General features: G+C 44.9%; 1 protein-coding gene across 5 annotated transcripts in view; it reads left to right on the top strand.

Moving 5' to 3' along the window:
- The window catches only part of llgl2 (LLGL scribble cell polarity complex component 2), a 102,108-nt gene that overhangs the window by 28,622 nt on the left and 47,434 nt on the right, over window positions 1-26,052 (top strand). For 4 of the 5 annotated variants that reach the window (XR_015082394.1, XR_015082395.1, XR_015082396.1 and 1 more), the window contains exons 6-11: window positions 4,753-4,911; window positions 7,293-7,455; window positions 7,547-7,676; window positions 7,766-7,820; window positions 9,914-10,068; window positions 10,258-10,469. Coding sequence is in view for 2 of the 5 variants with exons in the window: in XM_086015680.1 (XP_085871806.1) it covers window positions 4,753-4,911; window positions 7,293-7,455; window positions 7,547-7,676; window positions 7,766-7,820; window positions 9,914-10,068; window positions 10,258-10,469 (874 nt within the window). In the remaining 3 variants the exon portion in view is untranslated. Of the gene's footprint in view, window positions 1-4,752; window positions 4,912-5,648; window positions 5,678-7,292; window positions 7,456-7,546; window positions 7,677-7,765; window positions 7,821-9,913; window positions 10,069-10,257; window positions 10,470-26,052 lie in introns of those variants that run through there. The other variant, XM_086015681.1, reaches the window with a different exon arrangement.

The following is a 26,052-nucleotide window of genomic DNA, read 5'->3' as shown; positions in this document are numbered from 1 at the left end:
CACAAACACAATACGCAATGATGTTCGACGCAAACGCATAATTTGATCTACACATTCAAAATTAGCTGGGCATTTGGAATGACAAAACGTTTCAAGACATAATTTTCTAGATGAATTTAAGCAAACCGATTATGCAATTTATCGACTTGATTAATCGATTAATCTGAGCTAATCAATTTTTAACCAATATTCGATTAATCGTGGCTGGTTATTTTATTTATTTATTTCCTTCCTGCTGCGGGGAGCATCTTTTGTATGTGAGAGGCTAGTTTTGTTATGCGTGTACCTAGGGTACCTGTTTACTTGATAACTTGTTTAAGTACACATTAGTGATGTAATTTTCAGTTTCTACTGTATTGAATAGTTGCTCTCTCGCTGGATGGATAGTTGCTCTCTTTATTTGCTACTATGAGCGATGCATGAGTGTACAAACTCAGTTTTCCTCAGTTTTATAATCAGGGCTGAGCACAAGATAAAATGGTGGGTTGTTGTACTTTTGTTTCATTTTCATCACTTTACATTATATTGCTGTTGGCTCACAGCAGTAAGCAGTCACGGGAGACCCAGCTGCTTACTGTAAAACGACAACAAGAGACAAACAAAACTAAAAAATCCAGGGACAATTTTTACATGCTAGTCCAGTCCTGGTTAGAATGCAGGGTCATGCTATATTAGAAAATAGAATTGAATTCAACTTTAGCTAACATTGTTACGCACAATTTTTTTTCAATATATACACTGGAATTGTAAGGATGGCGTTTGAAGACAAGACAGGGATAAATAAATTGAGACATTTTGTACACAATTGCATATGACTGTAAATTCACTATTTAATAGTCAGATTTGTCCAGAGAATACTCTACAATACAGAAAATAACACCTCCTGTAAAAAAAATACTTTAAAGGCAAAGTCAACCCCTAAATTTTCTTTGCAATAATATATTCTATGCAGCCCCACTAGTCTGAACACAGTATATTCTGTATACTATTATGTTTGTGGAATATGAATTAAGCATCACAATCCACCTGATTTTATTAATCTCAGGGGGATGCCATTTTGCCACTTGCTGTAGTGTCGACTGCAAATGACATAACAGTTGCTCAGGTATTGATAATCACGGCTCAGCCTGCGTGCATCTAATGAGCAGAGCCGGGCATTTTACTAAAAATTTGCGGTCCCTTTATTCGTCACATATGTCCGGCCGGACCAAATATTAATTTATCGAAATGGCTTACCTCTTCCATACAAGCAGTGGCCGGTAAGGGATCGGCACTGCCATCTGTGGGACCATATGGCCCCCAACCAAATGCTTACTACATATGAAGGTAAAAGGCTTCACCTTGCTGTCATTAAACTGGTCTTTTGGACGTCCGCATAAGTTGACCCATCATTCACATTTATCCCTCTGAGGTTTTGGCTTCCGGAAACGAATAAAGAATACATCCTTCATATGTGGGCGGTTGTAGTGTCTGGAGTCATTTCTGCAAGTTCCATAGCAGAAGTGTTTACTTGGCACGTTTCTTTTTGAGAAGCAGCACTAACACTAATCGTCTGCAAGCGTGCATCTATACTTGTCTACCATCTATGTTGACCCGATGTGGCGTCACGTGGCACGCTATTAGGACCCATTAGCTGATCAAAAACATTCCTGATGTAAAATACACACGAATCAAGCAGCAAACTTACCTGCATCAAACAAAACAATAATCATCAATGTCCTTCCATTTATGCTTAATCCGTCTTTTTTTTTTTGGTAATTTCCTGTTTTTTGCCTGCAAAATGGACGTCATCGGCTAGGCAGAATGCCCAGCTCTGTTAATGACCGAACTCCAAAAACAGGCCCAGTGCCGCCGCTCCCTATACACGAAGTACACACAGTGTGTAGGGCACCATTCTCCGTGGGGGCCCCAATTTGCGCGACGAAGACGCTAGACATAATCCAGTGCATACAGTCCGACATGCACTTGACTTGTCCTTCAAATATCTGTCAACCACAAACCCCCCATCCTCCCACAACCCAACGCATCCCGTTTAGGTGAACAATTTTAAATGAAAAAGAAAAGCTTTTCCATAGTTAGAAGCCGAAGTTTCGAATACAACCAGTACTCGTTCGCTGCTGTCAGCACGGGGCGACTCCAAGCTCTACTGTTCTTTGTCTCAGTAACGTATTATTATTGTTATTCCTACAGTTTATTGTGTGAAGGCGAAGGCGATTCTATTACTATTCCTATAGTTGTGTGAAGGCGAAGGCCATATGTTATTCCTAGTTTATTATTATTATTATTCCACTCCACTTTTTTGGCGTGCGACTCCTTCCACATTTTTCACCCGATTCACTTCATTCAAGTTTCAAAACATTCGTAAAATTCGCGCCTTCTGGGGTAGAATTTTTTTTACGTTCCCCAAATTGACCGATTCTCCAATATTTCGCATTTTTCACCCCCCAAAAAAACATTCATTTCCAATGGCACTTACAACATTTCCCATTTCCACCATTCCAATTTCAAATTCACTAGATTCAACTCATTCAACTCACATTGGAAAAGCTATTCAACACACCCAATATTCCTCCAAAAATTCAACTTAGTCACCCATAAAAAACCCACAAAATTCCACCATTCATTCCCATTGCCATATTCACCAATTTACATTTACATGATTCCAATTTGAAATTCACAACATTCATCTCATTCGACTCAAATTGGTCAAGCTTTTCATCACACCCCAAATTCCTATTTCCCACACAATCAACTCATTCACCCTTAAAAAAACACAAAAATTCAACTATTCACCTTTCATTTTCATTGGCAGATTTAACTTTTCGAATTTAAAATATTCAAATTTCCACGAATTCAAGTCATTCAACTCATTCACCCTTAAAAAAGCCACACAATTTCACCTTTCATTTCCAGTGGACTAACGTTATTGCCCCTTGGTCTCTTCAGTGTTGCCGCAATCTTGGACAGTGACATGAGCTAGACTGGGGAAACTCACCCCGAGGTATCCCCAGTGCGGCGGCCATCTTGGGCAGGGACATTAGCTAGACTGGGGATACTCACCCCGAGGTCTCCCCAGTGCGGCGGACATCTTGGACAGGCGGCCATCTTGGGGAGGGACATTAGCTAGACTGGGGATACTCACCCCGCGTCTTCCCCGTGCGGCGGCCATCTTGGACAGGGACGTTAGCTAGACTGGGGATACTCACCCCGAGGTCTCACCAGTGCGGTGGCCATTTTGGGCAGGGACATTAGCTAGACTAGGGATACCCACCCCAAGGTCTCCCCGGTCCGGCGGCCATCTTGGGCAGGGATATTTGCTTGACTGGGGATTCTCATCCCAAAGTCATCCAAGTGCGGCGGCAATCCTCGACAGGCAGCCATCTTGGGCAGGGACATTAGATAGACTGGGGATACTCACCCCGAGTTCTTCCATGTGCTGCGGCCATCTTGGGCACGGAAATTAGCTTGACTGGGGATACTCACCCCGAGTTCTTCCATGTGCGGCGGCCATCTTGGGCAGGGACATTAGCTTGACTGGGAAAAGTCACCCAGAAGTCTTCCAAGTGCGGCGGCCATCTTGGACAGGCGGCCATCTTGGGCAGGGACATAAGCTGGACTGGGGATACTGTTCTCACCCCGAGGTCTCCTCTGTGCGGCGGCCATCTTGGACAGGGACATTAGCTAGACTGGGGATACTCACCCTGAGGTCTTCCCGGTGCGGCGGCCATCGTGGACAGGGACATTAGCTAGACTGGAGATATCACTTCAATGTCTCCCCAGTGCGGCGGCCACCTTGGGCAGGGACATTAGCTAAACTCGGGATACTCACTCCGAGGTCTCCCCGGTGCGGTGGCCATCTTGGACATGGACATTAGCTAGACTGGGGATACTCACCCGAGGTCTCATCCCGGTGCGGCGACCATCTTGGGCGGGGACATTAGCTAGACTGGGGATACTCAACCCAAGGTCTCCCCGGTGCGGCGGCCATTTTGGTCAGGGACATCAGCTATACCGGGGATACTCAACCCGAGGTCTCCCCGGTGTGGCGGCCATCTTGGACAGGGACATTAGCTAGACTGGGGATACTCACCCCTAGGTCTCGCCAATGGCGGCCATCTTGGGGATGGACTAAAAATCAACAGGAAGTGACCCAAATGACCCGGAAATGGACCGGAAGTGGCCCAATTGACCCGTAAATGGACCGGAATCGGCCCAAATGACCCGGCAATGGAACAGAAGTGGTCTTAATGACCCGGAAATGAACCGAAAGTCGCCCAAATGACTCGGAAACGGACCGGAAGTGACCCGGAAATGGACCGGAAATGACCCAAATTACCTGGAAATTAACCGGAAATCTTTTTTTCCCTTCTGATTTTTGATGTCCTCCTCATTCCATGCTTTTCTCTACATTTTGAAGTCATTCATCTTCATTCACTATCATTTCAATGCATTCCACAGTTTTTCATAGAGGTCATTCAACTTCATTTAGTATCATACCACTTCATTCCACTTCATTACACTTTATTCCACTTTATTCAGTACCATTCAACTATATTCCACTTTATTCAACTTCCTTCCAATGCATTCCGCAGTTTCTTTTCAGCTTCCTTCGCCTTCACACGCATTTTCTCCAGAAATTGTTTTCTCTAGTTAGAAAAGAATTACGCACTTGTACTTTGAGACAATTTACATCATATTTTAAAATCCTGTAGTGTTAACAATGCTTAATCTCTCGTCTGAACTTCTCCTTAGTGCCCCACCAAGTGTGACCAGAGTGACAGCAGTGCTGGCCCACTCTTCTGGGGAGCTGTTGCTGCTGGGAACTGAGGGGGGGCATGTCTTTATAGTTCAGGTCCCTGGCTTCAGAGAGCTTGAAGAGAGGAACATCAGTCTTGCCGAAGTTGCCAACAGGTGGGAAAATGTATAGCTTGAAAAAAATTCTACATTTACAAATATAAAATTCTTTAATTGTTAAATAAAATCATCCAGTGTTCAAACACTGAAGTTTGGTCATATGCAATAAGTAGTGCTGTACATTTAATGGTATGAAACCATGGAAAATTTAAGTGTCAAGTAAGGGTGGGTGATATGGACTAAAAAAATGCCTCTATTTTTTCCCCAAAACTCTAATGGTGAATTGACAGTATTTTACAAAACATATTGTATATCTGCACTTGCTTTACAGAACAATTATGGATAGGCTGTTTGTGAACAATAGCTTCTTGATTTTAAGTCATTCACTGCCAGACATTTTCAGACCCTCTTTTACCCTCACGTTTGAAAAAAATATAAATAAGTTCCTGGGGTTGAATAGCTGGACTGTGAAAAGACAAGTAAATTCGCCAATGGCAGTGAATGAGTTAAATTGCTTCATTATAAAATGATAATCTATGGCAATATTTAACAATGAAGAACTTCAAATATCAAGACCATCCAGGGTGTTTTCATTGATTTCTGTGAATATTTACGTCCTTTAAAGCAACAATGTGTTGTCAGTTTGTGTTGGTTATGGCGGCGCCATGTGGACAGAAGCGGTAGTGTTATGACAAAAGTCTACCACATTTCCCATGCACGCCAGCGCGTAGTGTCGTGAAATCCTGAGCTCTCGCTGGCCTGCAAGTTGGACTGAATTGAATTTCTATTTACAGTGGCTGTGGGAAAGATGAATAGCAATGAGGTAATGAATCTAATTTTGTTCAAACAATACTTTTATTTTTTTGTTTGTTTTGGTGCTTCTGCCATGACACCAGTAATAGTATGTAGATGTCCGAGTTCCTTATAGAGAAAGGAGGAAGTGAGTATGCCGAAGAGCAATTCAGGACATTTGTATTTTTTTTTTGTGTGCCAGGGTTGCTTACATCCTCCTCAAAGTTGCTTAGCGCGAGTAAAAACAATACAGACCCCCCCCAGGGCATGACAAAAGTCCCATTCAACTACTCGTAAGTCAATGTTTCATCAAAAGAGTTGTGAAATTTTTTTTATTAAGGTCGATTTCCTGCCCAGTGCTGCTTTAAATATCTTCCAGACCATAATGCCAGCTATCATCACATTTTGAGCTGCAATAAGTACTAGTCTACAACTGCCAACTACTACGGTTATCATAAGGAGGAACGGTGTTTATTACAGTAGTCATAATGAAAAAATATATATATTTTAATTGATAAATGACGATTTGTGCCACATGCGTCACCTGCAATACAAGTATGCAATTTGTGGACAGTCATTCATTGGACTCGCTTGTCTTTTCTTTTCGAGACACGTTAATGTAATATTGCACTTCGTGAAAGCAACGTTGATAATATCGATGACCTCAAGCTTAATTTAGGGAAAGCAAGTAGGGCCACAGCCCGGCTCTCGTCTCCGTAGTTGTGCACACACAACATCAACAACAGTTCGTATCTTGTACTTAAAGGAGGGTTTCGCGCTTTGAAGAGGAAAACAAAAATTACTAAGACAAAGAAAAAAATCTATCCCTCCAATCATTTATGGGAGCGCTAGCAACCACAATGGGAGCGCTAGCAACCACATTAACTCATTCACTGCCATTGACTAATTTACTTGTCTTCACAGTCAAGCCATTGAATCCCAGGAACCTATTTATATTTTTTCAAACGTTAGGATAAAAGAGGATCTGAAAATGTCTGGCAGTGAAGGAGTTAAATCTGTTTAGTTTTATTCAATTTGTCCTGAGTGTAACCTAGAAAAAAACGTGGTGCATGAGGGCTTATTGTCGGAAAGCGCATTAAAGCTTGGAATTAAAATGTGTATTGCAAAATGCAGAGCAGCATACCAACTCAGTTTTACCAAGTACCGTAACAGCTAGACGTACAATAAATTTCCAACTGAAATTGGAGTGAGAGTAGTTACGGGGGCAGCATGGCTCAGTGGTAAAGTGGTCGTCTTCCAAGTTGTGGGTTCAATCCGTGGCCATTGTGACCATGTTGAAGTATCCTTGCGCAAGATACCGAACCCTCAGTTACTCCTGATGCTGCGTCATCAGTAGGTGAATGAGGTATAGTGTGAAATGCATTGAGTACCAAAGGTAGAAAATCGCTATACAAGTGACAGCCCATTTACCAGTGACTGTAACTTTTTTTTGTAAAATTCCCGAGTACACCACCTGGTGCTGCGGCCCTAAAAACCTTGTATTATTTAATATATTTAATATAACACATTCTGGACAATGATAATTAAAACAGAAATATTATCCCTATGTGGGGGTTGGTGGTAGTGGTGATGCGATTATGATATTGCCGTATTTTCGTAAAGAAATGCGCCTTCATTTCTTGCAGTGTACCCGATGATTGTATAGTGCAAAGAAGTTTAGAACATGTTGAAGCCTTACAGGAGAACCCAGCCAACCCAAATCATGTTGCTATTGGCTATGGACGAGGTCTTATTGTTATCTGGGATCTTCAGAAACAGTGTGCGATCCAGCACTTTCCGGCTACTCAGGTAGGAAGTGATATGCAAATCAACAGAATGCCCAATGATTTGATCAGTACATAAACCTGATTTTTTTTTTTGCCATGTCCATACACCACAGCAACTGGAGAGTTTGTGGTGGACAGAAGACAGAGGATACATTCTTAGTTCCCACAGTGATGGAAGCTATTGTCGTTGGACGATAGATGAGGAAGATGGAAACGAGGTGGAGAAATCAGACATTCCTTATGGTGAGGATGCTTCTTGAACACTTTGTAATACTGTTGGAAAAAATGTTCACCTGGAGGGAGTGAACAACTTGTTTTCTTTCTTTCTCTAGGACATTTCCCTTGCAAAGCGATTTCTAAAATAGTTCAGCTTCCTACAAAAGAGGGGTATGTTGTCTTGTTTTAATTTACTCATGAATTTCAGAGATGTGTTTAATTTGCTCGTGTTCTCAAGTCTTATATTTTACTGATGGATGATGTTCATGGAATGTACTCTAAGTCAAGCTGACACACCCACTAAAGTGCATGCAAAGGTAAACTGATCATTTTGACCATTTGCTTAACCCATTAAGGATGGGAGAGCATAACTGTGTTTCTACCACAAGAGCCTGGAGAGCGTATACGTAATTTTCTTTTTTTTTTTTTTTTTTTTTTTTATCCAATTTTTGTTCTTTTAACCAATGAAATGCATCAGAATAGACGTGACTGTGTCGTGAGTCGTCAGAGGATACCCGGACTTTCTTCGAGCAGTAATAGCGGACGCCATCGATCGTGGGAGCTCTGAAATAACGGCAGTGCGAGCCAGCCAACTACCCAATACAAGGACTGGCCACGCACTCGCAGCCAGCCCAGGGACTGGCCACGCACTCGCCGCCAGCCCAGGGACTGGCCACGTCACTCGCAGCCAGCCAACTACCCAATACAAGGACTGGCCACGCACTCGCAGCCAGCCCCAAAATTGGTGACAAAGGCCACCAATCAGGGCAGAGCAGGGGAGAGCCCCCCCACACACACACACAACTTACGACACAACGTGGGCCGTAACAACGTTTTTTGAACAAAATAGAGGATGGCAATTACCACTCGATTTTATTTAACTAAAAATAGTGCTTCTCTTGCGCTGACACTTTATTTTTACTTCTTCGATTGAAACAGTAAATATTGATAAACTCGGGCCTGTGTGAAAGCCACATGTCCAAGGGCTCAAATTATTTTAGAATGATGTTTCCGTCTGCTACAGGGGCTGAGATATTAATTATTTTGTAGGTGTTGAATTTCTGGTAATTCCAAAGACAACCTTAAGTTTTGGGGAGCTGTTGAGCCAGGCACGTTAGGCTTTAATGGGTTAAAGTGGACATACATATTCTTAACAATTTAAAGTCATTCCCAAGTGTCTTAGGCCTGCCACACACTAAACACCAAACGACACGGCATAAATACGATGATTTGAACATTCATGAAACAAATACAGTTGGAGACTTAGACCCGCACATTATGCGAAATAAGCCGTTCTGCGTATACAGTCCCTTTAAAAGTATTGGAACAGCAGGATAAATTCCTTTGTTTTTGTTGTATACTGAAGACATTTGAATTTCAGATCGAAAGATGAATGTGAGGCAAAAGTTCAGAATTCCAGCTTTTATTTCATGGTATTTACATCTCGACATGTTAAACAACTCAGGACAGAGCACCTTTTGTTTGAAGCCACCCATTTTTGAAGTGACTGTCTGAAGGCTCCTTTACACTCCCACAGGCGACGTCCGCGAGCTCATCACTGCGGCCGCAAGCAGTTTGCCTTTATACTCGCGTGCAACCCACACGGGTTGTTTTGAAAATGTGGTGCAGTTTCACTCCAAGTCGGGGGTCGTCGCTACGGCTGATACTGAAGAAGAAACGCAGGGCGGAATTTCCTCTGCCATTTATGGCCAATTCCATGCATTCATTGTATTGCGAAAACGATCTGGAAGGTGGCAGCGAAGGTGGTACGTGCGTGTGTAGGCTTCTTTACACACACATACTTGTCATAACACCCACGCCGCTGCCAAACTAGTTTGATTCGCAGCAGCAACAAGCTGCTTGGTGGATCCCCTCCTCCTTGGTGACAAATAAATTACCCTCAAATTATTGAGCCGGGGAAAAGTGTACGTCATCGCAACATGTGACATAACGGACCAATCATGAGAGAGAATGCTCGCGGCGTCGTATACGCAGCAACAATTTCTGACGTGTGCGCGGCACGTCGGTCACGTGATGACCGCAATGCGGCAGTTGTCACCCACGCTGATGCAGGAATATAAAGAAGCCTTAAGACTAGAAGAATCTTGTTAAAAAAATAATGATCATTTGGCATTTTTTAATGCCAAATAAATATGTTAATCATCCCATGAAGTACATTTGGCCATCGTAAAGACTTTGAAATGTGGTCAAGTTATTCTTATCAATCTCTGGAATGATTGATTGACATTTATTCGTTTTTATAGGACACCATTCCTCCTCTTCAGTGGTGGCATGCCCAGGGCGAGCTTTGGGGACAGACACTGCGTTACTATCATCCATAATAAAACTCATGTCGCCTTGGACTTCACTTCCAGGATCATTGACTTCTTTGTCATCAAAGATGGACGGTTTCACACTGGTAGGTAGAAATACAGAAACACCCAATTTCATCATTTTAACTATTTTGAAGGTTTCATACATGATCATGATTTAGCCCGTTTTGCTATTGACTATTTAACATTGTCTTCAACCGTATCAAGTATTGAGCTGGCCTATTTTGCATGCTAATTAATTGCATGTATTTCCCATCATCACTTGTCTTGACTAGGGGATCCCAGCGCTTTAGTGGTCTTGGTTGAAGAGGAGTTGGTAGTGATTGACCTGCAGGCAGAGGGCTGGCCAGTCATTCAGACACCTTACTTGGTTCCATTGCACAGTTCAGCAATCACCTGCTCACACCATGTCTCTGCTATTCCTCTCAAACTGTGGGAGAGAGTTCTTGCTGCCGGAGAGCTACAGAAGACAAATTACTCCAAAAAGGTACAGTTTCACCCTTGTTGTTTGATGCTTTTCCTCTGCAGTCCTGCAGATAATGTGGGTAATAGTAATCCATGTCGCGTTACATGGAGTATAAAAGATTTACCAAAAGCGCCATGGTCAGGTGAAGTGATGGATCATTTGGTAAATATATTGAATCGACTACTAGGAGCAACATTGGCTTGAATTGGGGAAATTGACCTCAATTGTAAATTCTCGGCTTCAAATTTAGACACAAGAGGTCGCTAGTGCTTTAACACAGGACCACAATTCATGCAGAAAGACAGGTTCAATGCAACATTCTTTCAATATTCAATGCAACAGATGATATAAATCATTTTATATTGATGTATTATGTACTAGTTGCTCTGCATGTTTGCTGTGCACTTGGCTGTGCTTATTTGCTATGGTATGTTGTGATCATTTTCTATGTTTCATTCATTTGCTATGTTTTGATGTGTTGTCGTTTGTCTGCAACCTTGTTATTGAGATTGCTTTGCATGCTTAGCTATTGCCACAAATATACTCAGTAATTGCTTACTAGATGCTATGTTTGTGCCATGTACATATTCTCAAAATATGTTACATGTGATAAGAAATGTAACTATGTTAGGCCTATTAGTACATGTGCAGAAAAATGTAGTAATGTGATTGAGAAACATAAGGTTGAATTTATTATTACTTATTGTGATATAGGAACTGGTGAAGCCTTAGGATAAAAAGGAAGTATTAGCCTGAATGGTGGAATTTTACAAAAGCTATGTTTCATTGTACATTTGTAGGAAGATGATTGGGTGATGCTGACTGTATGCCACTGAACAGGACATATGATTTATGGTCACACACTGATATGCTCTGTTTAACACAGGCCGATGGGCAATAAGGCATATTTCCAAATATGGAGTAAAGGTAATTCGGACAAGGGTGAACAATGAGGTAATGTCAGGAGAGTCGCGTGTTTTACAGTGGAATTTTCCATGACCTCATCTCGAAGCTTCCAGAAGGACGAGGACCTATAAAAGGCCTCAGCCTTCGGAGATCATTGCTCTGTTTTCCTTCTGCCAGATAAGGCGGGCTGTAGTCTGAGGGGCGTATAGAAAAAAGCTGCGCGGATAGAGAGAGATTCTTGCCTTTTGATTCTATAATGTAAGACGTTGCGACAAAAGGACTTATTTATCTTCTTTTAGACTTAACCAAATGACAGCGACGATAAGGTAATATTAGTAAAAACACTCTATTGTGTTTAAGAGAGCCAGTTAGACATCTTACTTTTCAGAATTCCAAATACTTGTCGATGAATTAGGCTTCTTGTTAATTAAGAACTGATCAATCTTAATTCCACCCAAAATAGACTAATGCTTAATTGTTTTCTTTCTATCACATTTATGTCTTTAATTGCATTTAAGCCAATTTATTTATTTTAATCATTTTCTTAAATTCATGCTCTTTTATTATTAAGGTTTATCCTTTCCATAATAATTAACAACTGGATTTTGTTGAATTATCTCAATCATTGGGAGTTCAGATTTGGATGGAGAAATGTTTTGCTTATAAGGCCAATGAGTAATATCATGTTCATAGTATTATGCCCCCCGTGAGCCGTCACCTTATCGTGGTGGAGGGGTTTGCGCCCCCCAATGATCCTAGGAGCTACGTTGTCTGGGGCTTTATGCCCCTGGTAGGGTCACCCATGGCAAACAGGTCCTAGGTGAGGTACCAGACTAAGTACGGCTCAAAATGACCCCTTATGAGGAATAAAATTAATGGACCACGTTTTCCCTCGCCCGGATGCGGGTCACCGGGGCCCCCTTCTGGAGCCAGGCCTGGAGGTGGGGCTCGATGGCGAGCGCCTGGTGGCTGGGCCTGCACCCATGGGGCCCGGCCGGGCTCAGCCCGAAAAGGACACGTGGGTTCCCCTTCCCATGGGCTCACCACTGGTGGGAGGGGCCAAAGGGGTCGGGTGCCGTGTGAGCTGGACGGCAGCAGAAGACAGGGACCTTGGCGGTCCGATCCCCGGCAGCAAAAACTAGCTCTTGGGACATGGAATGTCACCTCTCTGGCAGGGAAGGAGCCTGAGCTGGTGTGTGAGGCTGAGAGGTTCCGATTAGATATAGTCGGGCTCACCTCCACGCACAGCCTGGGTTCTAGTCCCAGTCCTCTCGAGAGGGGTTGGACACTCTTCCACTCTGGAGTTGCCCAGGGTGAGAGGCGCCGAGCAGGTGTGGGCATACTTATTGCCCCCCGGCTTGGCGCCTGTACATTGGGGTTTACCCCGGTGGACGAGAGGGTAGCCTCCCTCCGCCTGAGTGTGGGGGGACGGGTCCTGACTGTTGTTTGTGCTTATGCACCAAACGGCAGCGCAGAGTACCCACCCTTGTTGGAGTCCTTGGAGGGTGTGCTGGAGGGCGCTTCACCTGGGGACTCCATCGTTCTGCAGGGGGACTTCAATGCTCACGTGGGCAATGACAGTGAGACCTGGAGAGGTGTGATTGGGAGAAACGGCCCCCCCCGATCTGAACCCGAGCGGTGTTCGGTTACTGGACTTCTGTGCTCATCACGGATTGTCCATAACGAACACCATGTTCAAGCATAAGGGTGTCCATATGTGCACTTGGCACCAGGATACCCTAGGCCGCAGTTCGATGATCGACTTTGTAGTCGTATCATCGGACTTGCGGCCGCATGTTTTGGACACTCGGGTGAAGAGAGGGGCGGAGCTGTCAACTGATCACCATCTGGTGGTGAGTTGGCTCCGATGGTGGGGGAAGATGCCGGTCCGACCTGGCAGACCCAAACGTATTGTGAGGGTTTGCTGGGAACGTCTGGCAGAATCCCCTGTCAGAAGGAGTTTCAACTCCCACCTCCGACAGAACTTTTCCCACGTCCCGGGGGAGGCGGGGGACATCGAGTCCGAGTGGACCATGTTTCGTGCCTCCATTGTTGAGGTGGCCGATCGGAGCTGTGGCCGCAAGGTGGTCGGTGCCTGTCGTGGCGGCAATCCCCGACACCTGGTGGACACCAGCGGTAAGGGATGCTGTCCAGCTGAAGAAGGAGTCCTATCGGGCCTTTTTGGCCTGCGGGACCCCGGAGGCAGCTGATGGGTACCGGCTGGCCAAGCGGAATGCAGCTCTGGCGGTTGCTGAGGCAAAAACCCGGGTGTGGGAGGAGTTCGGGGAGGCCATGGAAAATGACTTCCGGACGGCTTCGAGGAAATTCTGGTCCACCATCCGACGTCTCAGGAGGGGGAAGCAGTGCACCATTAACACTGTTTATAGTGGCGATGGGGTGCTGCTGACCTCAACTCGGGACATTGTGGGTCGGTGGGGAGAGTACTTCGAAGACCTCCTCAATTCCACCGACACGCCTTCCACTGAGGAAGCAGAGCCTGGAGACTCTGAGGTCTCTCCTATCTCTGGGGTTGAAGTAACCGAGGTAGTCAAAAAGCTCCTCGGTGGCAAAGCCCCAGGGGTGGATGAGATCCGCCCGGAGTTCATAAAGGCTCTGGATGTTGAGGGGCTGTCATGGTTGACACGTCTCTATAACATCGCTTCGACATCAGGGAAAGTGCCTCTGGATTGGCAGACCGGAGGGTGTGCTCCAATTACAGAGGGATCACACTCCTCAGCCTCCCCAGCAAGGTCTATTCAGGGGTGCTGGAGAGGAGGGTCCGTCGGAAGGTCGAATCCCGGATTCAGGAGGAGCAATGTGGTTTTCGTCCTGGCCGTGGAACAGTGGACCAGCTCTACACCCTCAGCAGGGTCCTCGAGGGTGCATGGGAGTTTGCCCAACCGGTCTACATGTGTTTTGTGGACTTGGAGAAGGCGTTCGACAGTGTCCCTCGGGGAGTTCTGTGGGGGGTGCTTCGGGAGTACGGGGTACCGAGCCCCCTGATAAGGGCTGTCCGGTCCCTGTACCACCGATGCCAGAGTTTGGTCCGAATTGCCGGCAGTAAGTCGGATTCGTTTCCTGTGGGGGTTGGACTCCGCCAAGGCTGCCCTTTGTCACCGATTCTGTTCATAACCTTTATGGACAGAATTTCTAGGCGCAGCCGAGGTGTTGAGGGGGTCCGGTTTGGTGGCCTCAGTATTGCATCTCTGCTTTTTGCAGATGATGTGGTACTGTTGGCTTCTTCAAGCCGCGATCTCCAACTCTCGCCGGAGCGGTTCGCAGCCGAGTGTGAAACGGTCGGAATGAAGATCAGCACCTCCAAATCTGAGACCATGGTCCTCAGTCGGAAAAGGGTGGCGTGCCCTCTCCGGGTCGGGGATGGGATTCTGCCCCAAGTGGAGGAGTTCAAGTACCTTGGGGTCTTGTTCACGAGTGAGGGTAAGATGGAACGGGAGATTGACAGGCGGATCGGTGCAGCGTCTGCTGTGATGCGGACCCTGTATCGGTCTGTCGTGGTGAAGAAGGAGCTTAGCCGAAAGGCGAAGCTCTCAATTTACCGGTCGATCTACGTTCCTACTCTCACCTATGGTCATGAGCTGTGGGTCATGACCGAAAGAACAAGATCTCGGATACAAGCGGCCGAAATGGGTTTCCTTCGCAGGGTGTCCGGGCTCTCCCTTAGAGATAGGGTGAGAAGTTCGGCCATCCGGGAGGGACTCAGTCGAGCCGCTGCTCCTCCGCGTCGAGAGGAGCCAGTTGAGGTGGCTCGGGCATCTGATTAGGATGCCTCCTGGACGCCTCCCTGGTGAGGTGTTCCGGGCATGTCCCACCGGCAGGAGACCCCGAGGACGACCCAGAACACGCTGGAGAGACTATGTCTCTCGGCTTGCCTGGGAACGCCTTGGGATCCTTCCGGAAGAGCTGGAGGATGTTGCTGGGGAGAGGGAAGTCTGGGCTTCCCTGCTGAAGCTGCTGCCTCCGCGACCCGACTTCGGATAAGCGGGAGATAATGGATGGATGGATAGTATTATGATAAGAGGATGTCCTTTTTCCAATTTGATTATTATCTTTAATGGTTTCCACTTATTATTTGACTGTTGTAATCATTTTATTTCACAATTGTTCATGATTATTGATTCTAGTACGCATCAGGCGTGTTCAACATTGACTCATGGTTATTGCATGATTTATTTATTCCTTTATTAAAATCTTCTTTAAATTATAAAATAATCCTTGTCACCTTATTATTTTCTTTTATTTCAACCATTCGACCTTTTTAATAAATAACTGCACCCATAGCAACGGTATATGCCATAAGTGAATTCAAATAGTTACTCTGGCTAGATGTGAACAAACCCGTGCCATCCTACCAAGAAAAGCAAAATTTTCTAAGTCGTAACAAGTGCAAACGATTCTTAAGAGGTAGAGCTGCCTAATAAAACGAGAGTGGTCGGATCATTCGCCTTAATTCTAAAGTGGTCACTCATTAAGAGCGCGTGGGTGACGGGTTGACCTCGTAATACTACGGCAGTTAGCATCTAGACATGTCTACCTTGACGCCGGCTTAAGAGAGCTTCTGTCCCCCCATGAGGCTGCACCTAGCCATATCTACCTCGACACCGGCTTAAGAGAGCTTCTGTCCCCCCATTAGGCCGCGCTACTGCGAGCGGGGGAAAAGGGAAAGTTCAAACCCGTTAGATGTAGAGCTGGTGAGGACTAGGATTGGTTTTAGTCCTCCGGTAAGTGGAATCTGACATTCATTACCAATTGGCACCAATGTAAACAAATTTCAAACATATATATAATAAGCAGCGTTGAACGAGCCCCTGTTCCCACCTTTTTTCAAAGCAAACATTTTAAGTGACCATCATTCTTTGTCAATGTCAATTCTATTTGTATTGCACATTTAGCAAGCATAAACTAAATTTGCTTCAGGTTAAGAAGCAAGATAGCAATACATTTAAAATTTATATAGCATATAACTATAACTGCGAGCAGCTAGAAATGCCCCTCACAACCCTGGCCACGGTGGGGTACTTGCACATAGGACAAGAACTCTCTAAAACAGGGGTCACAAGTTTGGTTCTCAAGGGCACCTATCCTGCATGTTTTCCATCTCTTCCCCCCTGCAACACACCTTTTTCAAAATGATCACCTCATCAGCAAGCTTTTCAGAAGCCTGATAATGATCATTTGAAACAGTTGTGTTGCAGCATTGAGAGATGGAAAACATGCAGGATAGGTGCCCCTGAGGACCGGACTTGGTGACCCCTGCTCTAAAATATAGATTTTTTTTCATGCCAGAACTGTGTATTCAAAGTTTCATGAGATTTCACCTAGGTTTACACTCTCAAAAACAGCATAATTTTCTTTGCAAATGGTGCATCGCCACATCACCTGCGTGAGACGAAATAAAAAGCTTTCACTAACTTTTCATCTTAAACATACTTAGATGAAGCACCCAAAGTTTGAAGATGATCAGATACATGTGGCGTCCAATTACATAAGAAAGTCAAAATGGCTGACTTCCGGTTCAGTTCAGCATATGGCTTCGAAAGACCTTTTTGTAGGTCCTGGGCTGTTACATATGTCTCCCAATTTTCACATATCTAGGTGAAATGTACAAACGAGAATGTTTTGTGAAAACTTTTAGGGGCTGCTATAAAGCAATTTAGTGAAATCAGCACAAGAAACCTCTAAAATATAGATTTTTATGCCAGTTCTGATGTGTATGCAAGATTTCATGGGTTTTCCCCCCAGGTTGAGACCCTCAAAAACAGCATAATTTTCATTACATGCAGAGCATCACCACGGCAACAGCGTATGACGAAATAAAAAAAAATCAATAACTTTTAACTCTAAAACATGTTTAGATGAAACACCCAAAGTTTGAAGATGATCAGATAAGATATCTAGGAGGAGTTCGTTAAAATAAGACTCTATAAAAGGCCAAAACTGGTGCCCAATTCCAAAATAAAGTCAAAATGGTGGACTTCCTGTTAGCTTTATCACATGGCTCCAAAATACTTTTTTGTATGTCTTGGCTTGTTTCCCAATTTTCACAGATCTAGATGAAATGTTGAACTGGGAATGCGTCTTTAGCCATTTTCGGAAATTCACACAGGAAATATCTAAAATACTGAATTTTATGCCAGGTCTCATCTGTGTGAAAAGTATCATGAGTTTTCGCCCAGGTGTAAACCCTCAAAACAGCATCAGTTTTCATTGTAAACATTGCGTCGTCATTGCAACAGCATGCGACGATATCAAAAGCTTTCAATAACTTTTCATCTCAAACATGTTTGGATAAAACACCCAAAGTTTGAAGACAATCTGATAAAATCTCTAGGAGGAGTAGGCTAAAATATGACCTCTATAAAAGGCCCAAAATGATGCAAAATTTCAGAATAAAGTCAAAATAGTGTTAGGTTTAGCACAGGACTCCAAAAAACAGTCTTGTCGGTCTTGGGCTGTTACATGTCTCCCAGTTGCCACAGATCTACAACCGGGAATTCTTTAGAAAGAAATTATGAACCGCAAAATGTGATGACCTGCCTCCATCATATAGTATGTTGAAAACTTAATATTTTTTCCCCTCTTGTTGCCCCACGTCTTGAGATGGTACTGGCAAAATGTGAAGTCAATCGTCTTAACTGTCTAGGACAAGGGGGCAAAAGTATGACCGCTGTAAAAATTGAACATTGAAATACTCATATCACTTCCTGTACATGTTATCGACTTCCGGCGCCGCGCGAGTGGCAGCCCGCTACAGTAGCTCCGGCTCATCGGTGAGCCTTTTCGTGTGTTTCTGTTCTTTAATATTACTCTACCTCATACCTTTTTCGTATAATTGATAGTCGTAACTTGCGTAGCAATGGACACCCAAACTGCGGTATTCTTGCTGCTGCTGATTGCTATTTTTTGCGCGATCGTGTCCGGCGACTTGGCTCGGAGCCGAGCCCCCATTGTTTACAGCCGGAATCAGCTGTTAGCACTCCGTGCTAACCATGCGCCGGCTCCCGGGGCGAGACCCGATATCCCCCGTGAGCTGAGGAGGAAGAGACGGGGATCTCGTGCGGGGGCTAAACGCCGGGAAAGGAGGAGACGATACCATCCCGTCCTCCCGTCTGTTATCATGGGGAATGTTAGATCGCTCCCCAACAAGATGGACGAGCTAGCGGCGCTTACCCGGCACGAGAGGGACTTCCGGGAGGCTAGCCTGATGCTATTCACGGAGTCGTGGCTAACAACGCTAACGCCGAACGCGGTCGTAGAATTGGACGGCTTCCAAATCATACGCGCGGACAGGACGCTGGAGAGTGGAAAGAGGAAAGGAGGAGGGCTGGCTGTGTTTGTGAACGATAGATGGTGTAATCCTGGGCACATCACGATTAAGGAGCAGCTTTGCAGCAGGGATATTGAGCTGCTAGCTGTTGGCATGAGGCCATTCTACATCCCGCGAGAGTTTAGTCACGTGATCGCGGTGACCGTCTACGTCCCACCAGCTGCCAGCAGCGACACAGCCTGTGATTTCTTGACTGCAGCAGTGAGCAGGCTACAAACACAGCACCCAAATGCCCTGGTACTCATCTCTGGTGACTTCAATCATGCCTCCCCTTCCTCCTCTCTGCCTTCATTCACACAGTATGTCACCTGCCACACCAGAGACAATAAAACACTGGACCTTTTCTATGCCAACACCAAGGAGGCATACACATCACTGCCCCTCCCCCCGCTGGGCAAAGCTGATCACAACCTGGTGGCTCTCCAGTCTGTGTACAAACCTCTGGTCCACAGGCAGCCAGCTGTGACCCGCACGGTTCAGAGGTGGTCTGGAGAGGCCGAGGAGGCCTTAAAGGACTGCTTCAGCACAACTGTGTGGGAAGTATTCAGCGATGCTCACGGGGAAGACATTAGTAGTCTAACGGACACTGTTACAGACTATGTAAATTTCTGCATGGAGAACACCATACCCACCAGGACAGTAAGGTGTTTCTCCAACAACAAACCCTGGATCACACCAGACATAAAAGCTCTCCTGAAGGAGAAGAGGAGGGCTTTTGCGTCAGGCAACATAGAGGAGCGGAGGACTGTGCAGCGCCAGCTGAGGAGGAGGATCAGAGAGGGGAAAAGGTCCTACAGGAAGAGGATGGAGGAGCAGCTGCTGCAGAATAACGCCAGGGGAGTCTGGAGGGGCCTGAAGACCATCTCAGGCCACGGACAACCCAAGACCCGGACTGAGGGGGACCTGCAGTGGGCAAATGAGCTGAATCTCTTTTTCAATAGGTTCGATCAGATGCCTGCCTCCACTCAGTCTCTCCTGCTGCAGTCTCCACCTACTCCTCCTGCTGGGCGTGTCACCCCCTCCCCTCTTTTCTCCACAGACTCCAGCTCCCAGCTACACCAGATAGCCACCACTCCTTCCTGTCCAGCCTTGGCCTTCACAACATCTCAGGTGAGGAACCAGCTGAAGAAGATGAAGGCGAGGAAGGCAGCGGGTCCAGATGGCATCAGCCCCCAGCTCCTCAAATCCTGCGCAGACCAGCTGTGTGGAATTGTCCAGCACATGTTCAACCTGAGCCTGAAGCTGGGCAGGGTCCCCCAGCTATGGAAAACATCCTGCCTGGTCCCGGTGCCAAAGACCCCCCACCCGAAGGAGCTCAACAGCTTCAGACCAGTGGCGCTGACGTCTCACCTGATGAAGACCCTGGAGAGACTGGTCCTTGTCCACCTGCGCCCCCTGGTGAGCTCCTCAATGGACCCACTCCAGTTCGCATACCAGCCTGGCATCAGTGTGGATGATGCCATCATCTACCTCCTCCACACTTCACTCTCCCACCTGGAGAAGGCGGGGAGCACTGTGAGGATCATGTTCTTTGATTTCTCCAGTGCTTTCAACACCATCCAGCCCACCCTACTGGGAGACAAGCTGGAGCGGGCGGGGGTGGCGCACCACCTCACCACATGGATCCAGGACTACCTCACAAACCGGCCACAGTATGTGAGGACACAGGACTGTGTGTCTGACGTGCTCCTCTGCAGCACGGGGGCCCCACAGGGAACTGTCTTGGCTCCCTTCCTGTTCACCCTCTACACCTCGGACTTCAACTACAACACCCCTACCTGTCACCTGCAGAAGTTCTCTGACGACTCTGCGATTGTCGGCCTCATCACAGGCGGAGATGATCGGGAGTACAGAGAACTTACTCAGGGTTTTGTGGACTGGTGCCAGCAGAACCGCCTCCTGATCAATGCGGGGAAATCCAAAGAAATGGTGGTGGATTTCGGTAGGCGCCAGCACTCTTCACCTGCACCAGTGAATATCCGGGGAACAGATGTTGAGAGAGTCTCAACTTACAAGTACCTGGGTGTTCATCTGAACAATAAACTGGACTGGTGCGACAACACAGACGCCCTCTATAGGAAGAGTCAGAGCAGACTCTTCCTACTCAGGAGACTGAGGTCTTTTGGGGTTCAGGGGACACTCCTCAGGAACTTTTATGACTCGGTGGTTGCATCGGTCATCTTCCAGGGAGTGGTCACCTGGGCAGGCGGCGTCTCGGCCTGGGACAAGAAGCGGCTGGACAAACTGGTCAAGAGGGCCGGCTCTGTCCTGGGCTGCTCCCTGGACTCTGTGGACTCGGTGGGGGACAGGAGGATGTTGGCCAAGCTGTCATCAATGCTGGGCAACCCGGACCACCCCCTCCAGGGCACCCTAACAGCACTCCACAGCTCCTTCAGTGACAGACTGTTACACCCTCGCTGTGCAAAGGAGAGATTCCGCCGTTCCTTCTTGCCTGCTGCTGTCAGACTCTTTAACAAGAACATTGTGTAGTCTCTACAAACTGGCGGTCATTAGTGCAATTGTGCAGTCCTGCACCTGAGCTCATATCGTGCAATACCCAATATTCCCCACTACTGTAATACCGTGCAATACTCAACATTCCCCACTACTGTTAGTCTAGTTTTATTTTTATCCAATGCTGTTCCTTACATTTCACTACAGCACTGCAGCACTGTCACTTAGAGTATTTTTTCCTCTGTACTATGTACAGGCCGAAATGAGTGTTCCTCATATTTTTTATGTAGATGTAGGTTGGTGTGTATACACATGTGTATATACACATGTTACTGCGTATATCTACATAGGTTTGATTCTAAATGTTTGCCGTCAATGTTATACATTAATGGCCACATTATGCCGCCGCCCCTGTGTGACCTATATCTTTGCTACTGTAACAACGAAAATTTCCCCACTGTGGGATCAATAAAGGCATTCTTATCTTATCTTATCTTATCTTAAGGTAAGGCGACCAAAGTCTTTTTATGTACGTCTGAGGGTTACACGTGGCTCCCAATATTCGTGGCCCAAGGTCAGACGTATCAGGACAGGCCTCCGATAAAACACTGTAGGGGTTGCTAGTAGGGGTGTAACGATACACGTGGGTGTATTAATGCGTTTCAGCATGGCATGTTCGGTTCGGTCCACTTATTAGCGCGAGTTTACGCACGGGCGCTACTGCCTGTTGCATGCGGGAGAGGAGGGTAGCGGCACAAAAGAGAGAGCCAGAAGAGAGCCAGAGCTCGAAGGTCCCCCGTACACTGCGGTCTCCTGTTTGGGAACCTTCTGGCTTTCATGTTCAAATCGCCAATGGGGAAAGGTACGTGGATTAGTCCCAAAGTTGTGTGCCGACATTGCTACATGAGATTGGCGGCTATGTTGCAGATAGCACATCTAACATGCAGGGCATCATCCGACTGTGAATGTTTCTTAGACGAGGGAGCAAAAACGTCATACTTAAATAGCGAGATTTATCATATTGTAGCGTCTTCCAGGAAGTCAGACGTAGTTTAATTATCACGTTTTTATTATTATTATCCAAGTACAACTGCTCGCGCTCTTCTTTCTCCGCTGCTCCACTTGCTTGCCGTATGATGCATTCATGAACCTCGGAAACATAACAACTCAGCAACACACAAATCCGACCACAACACAGATAACCCAATTCGTTACAATATGCTGTTCAACATTCAAAGATTTCAATGCCTAAAAATGTATACAATTTCATAAAGGCTTTTTAAAGTTACTGTATTTTTTTGATTATAAAAAGTTTTTATATAGTTAGCAATAATTGTAACTATTTTTGCATGTATTTTTTTTTCCATCACAAAAAGTGTATATATGTACTGTAATGACAACTTGCCTTGAACTTGAACTTAGATGTGTCATAGTCATAGGCTGTTGCTGCTGAGCATTTAAAGATTTCAGTGTCTTAATGATTTACAAAATTAAGAGATCTTTATTGTTAGTGTATTTTTTCATTTTATGGTGTAATTCCTTAGAATTTCACCCGAATGGTTTGCTTTTATTTTTTCAAAAAAATTTACCATTTACATGTCATCATAAACATGTTGAAAAAACAAAACAAAAAAAAAACGTTTTTTTTGTACCGAAAATATACCGAACCGAAATTTCGAAAAAAACGAACTGAACCGAAATCTGATTTAGCGTACCGTTACACCCCTAGTTGCTACAGATCGTTTTTTCTGTACTCATGTATGTCAACTTTAAAATATCACATTTTTTGCCAGGGCCAATCTGTGTGCAAAATTTGGCAAGTTTTCGTTCACGTCCAGTTCCTCAGTAATGTGATTCTTTACAGAGAACAAGGTTCAAAATAATTCTTTACAGAGTACAAGGCTCCAAAACTTTTTTTCTTTGTGGAGCAGTTTTGCGAATCAATGACTTCAGTCGAGCAGCATTTTTTTAAACTTTTTGAATACATTTTGGGGTTGGCTAGGTTTACCCTAGGTTGATGCAAGCTCAATGAAGAAATGGTTTAATTAAACAATAAAAAACAGTAATTCCAGCCTCCCGCTGCATTTTATTCCGAAATTCAAATCGTGGAATTGTTTCAGCCCAAAGGTAGCAAAATGCATTCTTGTCACAGTTTGTCAGGGTTCATTTAAAGGTGCAAACATCTGGAGAACGTCTGGCGAACATTTATGACTTTGAACGAACCCTGGCGAGAATGCAACATTGGCTACCTTCGCAAACGTTTGCCCCTCAGTGGGATAGGGGCTTTAGCTAGTCAATGCAATTGATGCAATTTTCTCAGTGAGAGGAGCAGGAAAAGCGGAACCTGCATGTCCAGACGGAACAATCACGGCTGGGTATACTTGGAACAAGTGGAAGAGGAGTATACCTCTCGTTAAAACCATTTCATCTAATAGGCTCAAACTTCAAATCTTTAATTTGACGCCATAAGGCTCTAATGGAATAAAAATCAGGACATCGTTTTTACCGGCACAAAGAAACTTTGAGGAGGATGGGATCAACCCTGGCACACAAAAAAATACAAATTTCTTGAATTACTTTACTGCATACTCACCTTCCTCCTTTCACTATAAGGACAGCTCAGGATTTCACGACAGTACGTGCTGGCATGCCTGGGAAATGTGGTTGATTTTGTCAAAGCACTACCGCTTTTGTCCACATGACGCCACCATAATCAACAAAAACTGACATATGACACAGTGTTGCTTTAACTGGAGTTTTAGATGAGTCATCATAAAGCGTCTTATTCCAGACTCTGTGGTGTTGGTGTGTTCAGTATTGCCAATGAAAATGAGAATGACATGCATACAGGATGACTGAATATCTAAAATGGTTTCTTTGGCGCCCGGAATTTGTGACTAAAATTATTATTTAGTCCAATTTATTGAACCGAACATCAAGTCACAAATTTGAACGTAATCTGGCTTGGAACGGCTGGCTCCAAACAAAACAATAAACAAATTCTTATCTTTAAAAAAAATAGAGAATGCAATTTCTGGAGAAAAAAGGCGAAGGAAGCTGAAAAGAAACTGCGGAATGCATTGTAATGAAGTTGAATAAAGTGGAATAAAGTTGAATGATACTGAATAAAGTTGAATGATACTGAATGAAGTTGAATACATCGGAATCAAGTTGAATGAAGTTGAATAAAGTGGAATAACGTTGAATGATACTGAATAAAGTTGATTTATACTGAATAAAGTTGATTTATACTGAATAAAGTTGAATAAAGTGGGATGAAGTTGAATGAACTCTGAAAAATTGTGGAATGTTTTGGAATGAGGGGGAATCAATCCAACACTGCCTGCACACAACCCAGCTTGTGTACCACAAGACCATCAAGAACCTAACCTGAAGGCTGTACAACTGAAATATTGAATGTGGAAGTACGACTGAATGGCTAATGTAATGTTTTTTTTAAGGTTGAATAATTTGAATTTTTGGGAAGTATGAATTGCAGGCGTGTTGAAAAGCTGAACCAATGTGAGTTGAAGGAAGTGGAATGAAGTTGAATGAAGAAGAATGACGTTGAATGAAGTGGAATGAAGTTTAATAATACTGAATGAAGTGGAATGCAGTTGAATAAAGTTGAATGATCTCAAATGATGTACAATGGCCTGGACTGAGGACGTTAAAAAACAGAAGGGCAACACTTAACTCCTGGGTCACTTCCAGGTCATTTGGGTCACTTCTGGGTCACTTCCGGTTCTTTTCCGAGTCATTTGGGTCACTCCCTGTTCATTTATGGGTCATTCTGGTCACTTCTGGTTCATTTCGAGGTCATTCTGGTCACTTTCGGTTTCTTTCTGGGTCTTTTGGGTCACGTCCGGGTCATTTGGGTCACTAACGGTCCATTTCCGGGTCGTTTGGGTCACTTCCGGGTCATTCGGGTCACTTCCGGTCCATTTCCGGGTCATTTGGGTCACTTCCTGTTGATTTTGGGTCCTCCATCAAGATGGCCGCCGCATTGGGGAGACCTCGTAGTGAGTATCCCCAGTCTACCTAATGTCCCTGCCCAAGATGGCCGCTGCACTGGGGAGACCTCGGGGTGAGTATCCCCAGTCTGGCTAATGTCCCTGTCCAAGATGGCCGCCGCACTGGGGATTCATCGGGGTGAGTATCTCCAGTCTAGCTAATGTCCCTGTCCAAGATGCCGCCGCACTGGGGAGACCTCAGGGTGAGTATCCCCAGTCTAGCAAATGTCCCTGTCCAAGATGGCCGCCACACTGGGGAGACCAACGGGCAATAACACTGGTCCACTGGAAATGAATGGTGAAATTGTGTGGCTTTTGTAAGTATGAATAAGTTGAATATGTGGGAAGTAGGATTTTGGGGGTGTTGAAAAGCTGAATGTGGGTTGAATGACTTGAATTTGTGGAAATTGTGAAGGTGTAAATGTGAAAAGTTGAATGTTCCAATGGAAATAAATGAATAGTGAATAGTTGAATTTTTGTGGGTTTTTTAAGGATGAATGAGTTGAATGTGTGGGAAGTAGAAATTTTGGGGGTGTTGAAAAGCTGAATGTGAGTTGAATGACTTGAATTTGTGGAAATTGGAATGGTGTAAATGTGAAAAATGTTAAATGTGCCAATGGAAATTAATGGTGAATAGTTGAATTTTTGTGGGTTTTTTAAGAGTGAATGAGTTGAATGTGTAGGAAGTAGGAATTTTGGTGGTGCTTAAAGGCTGAATGAGTTGAATGACTTGAATTTGTGGAAATTGGAATGGTGTAAATTTGAAAAGTTGAATGTGTCAATGGAAATTAATGGTGAATAGTTGAAATTTTGTGGGTTTTCTAAGGATGGAAATTTTTTTTGGAAGTACGAATTGTGGGTGTGTGGAAAAGCTTTATCAATGTGA

The sequence above is a fragment of the Filicampus tigris genome, chromosome 19 (genome assembly GCF_054856515.1).
Source record: "Filicampus tigris isolate MCC_2025a chromosome 19, RoL_Ftig_1.0, whole genome shotgun sequence".
NCBI classification, from domain to species: domain Eukaryota; kingdom Metazoa; phylum Chordata; class Actinopteri; order Syngnathiformes; family Syngnathidae; genus Filicampus; species Filicampus tigris.
Note: the sequence above shows the minus strand (reverse complement) of the source record. Positions and strands in the feature narration are given on the sequence as shown.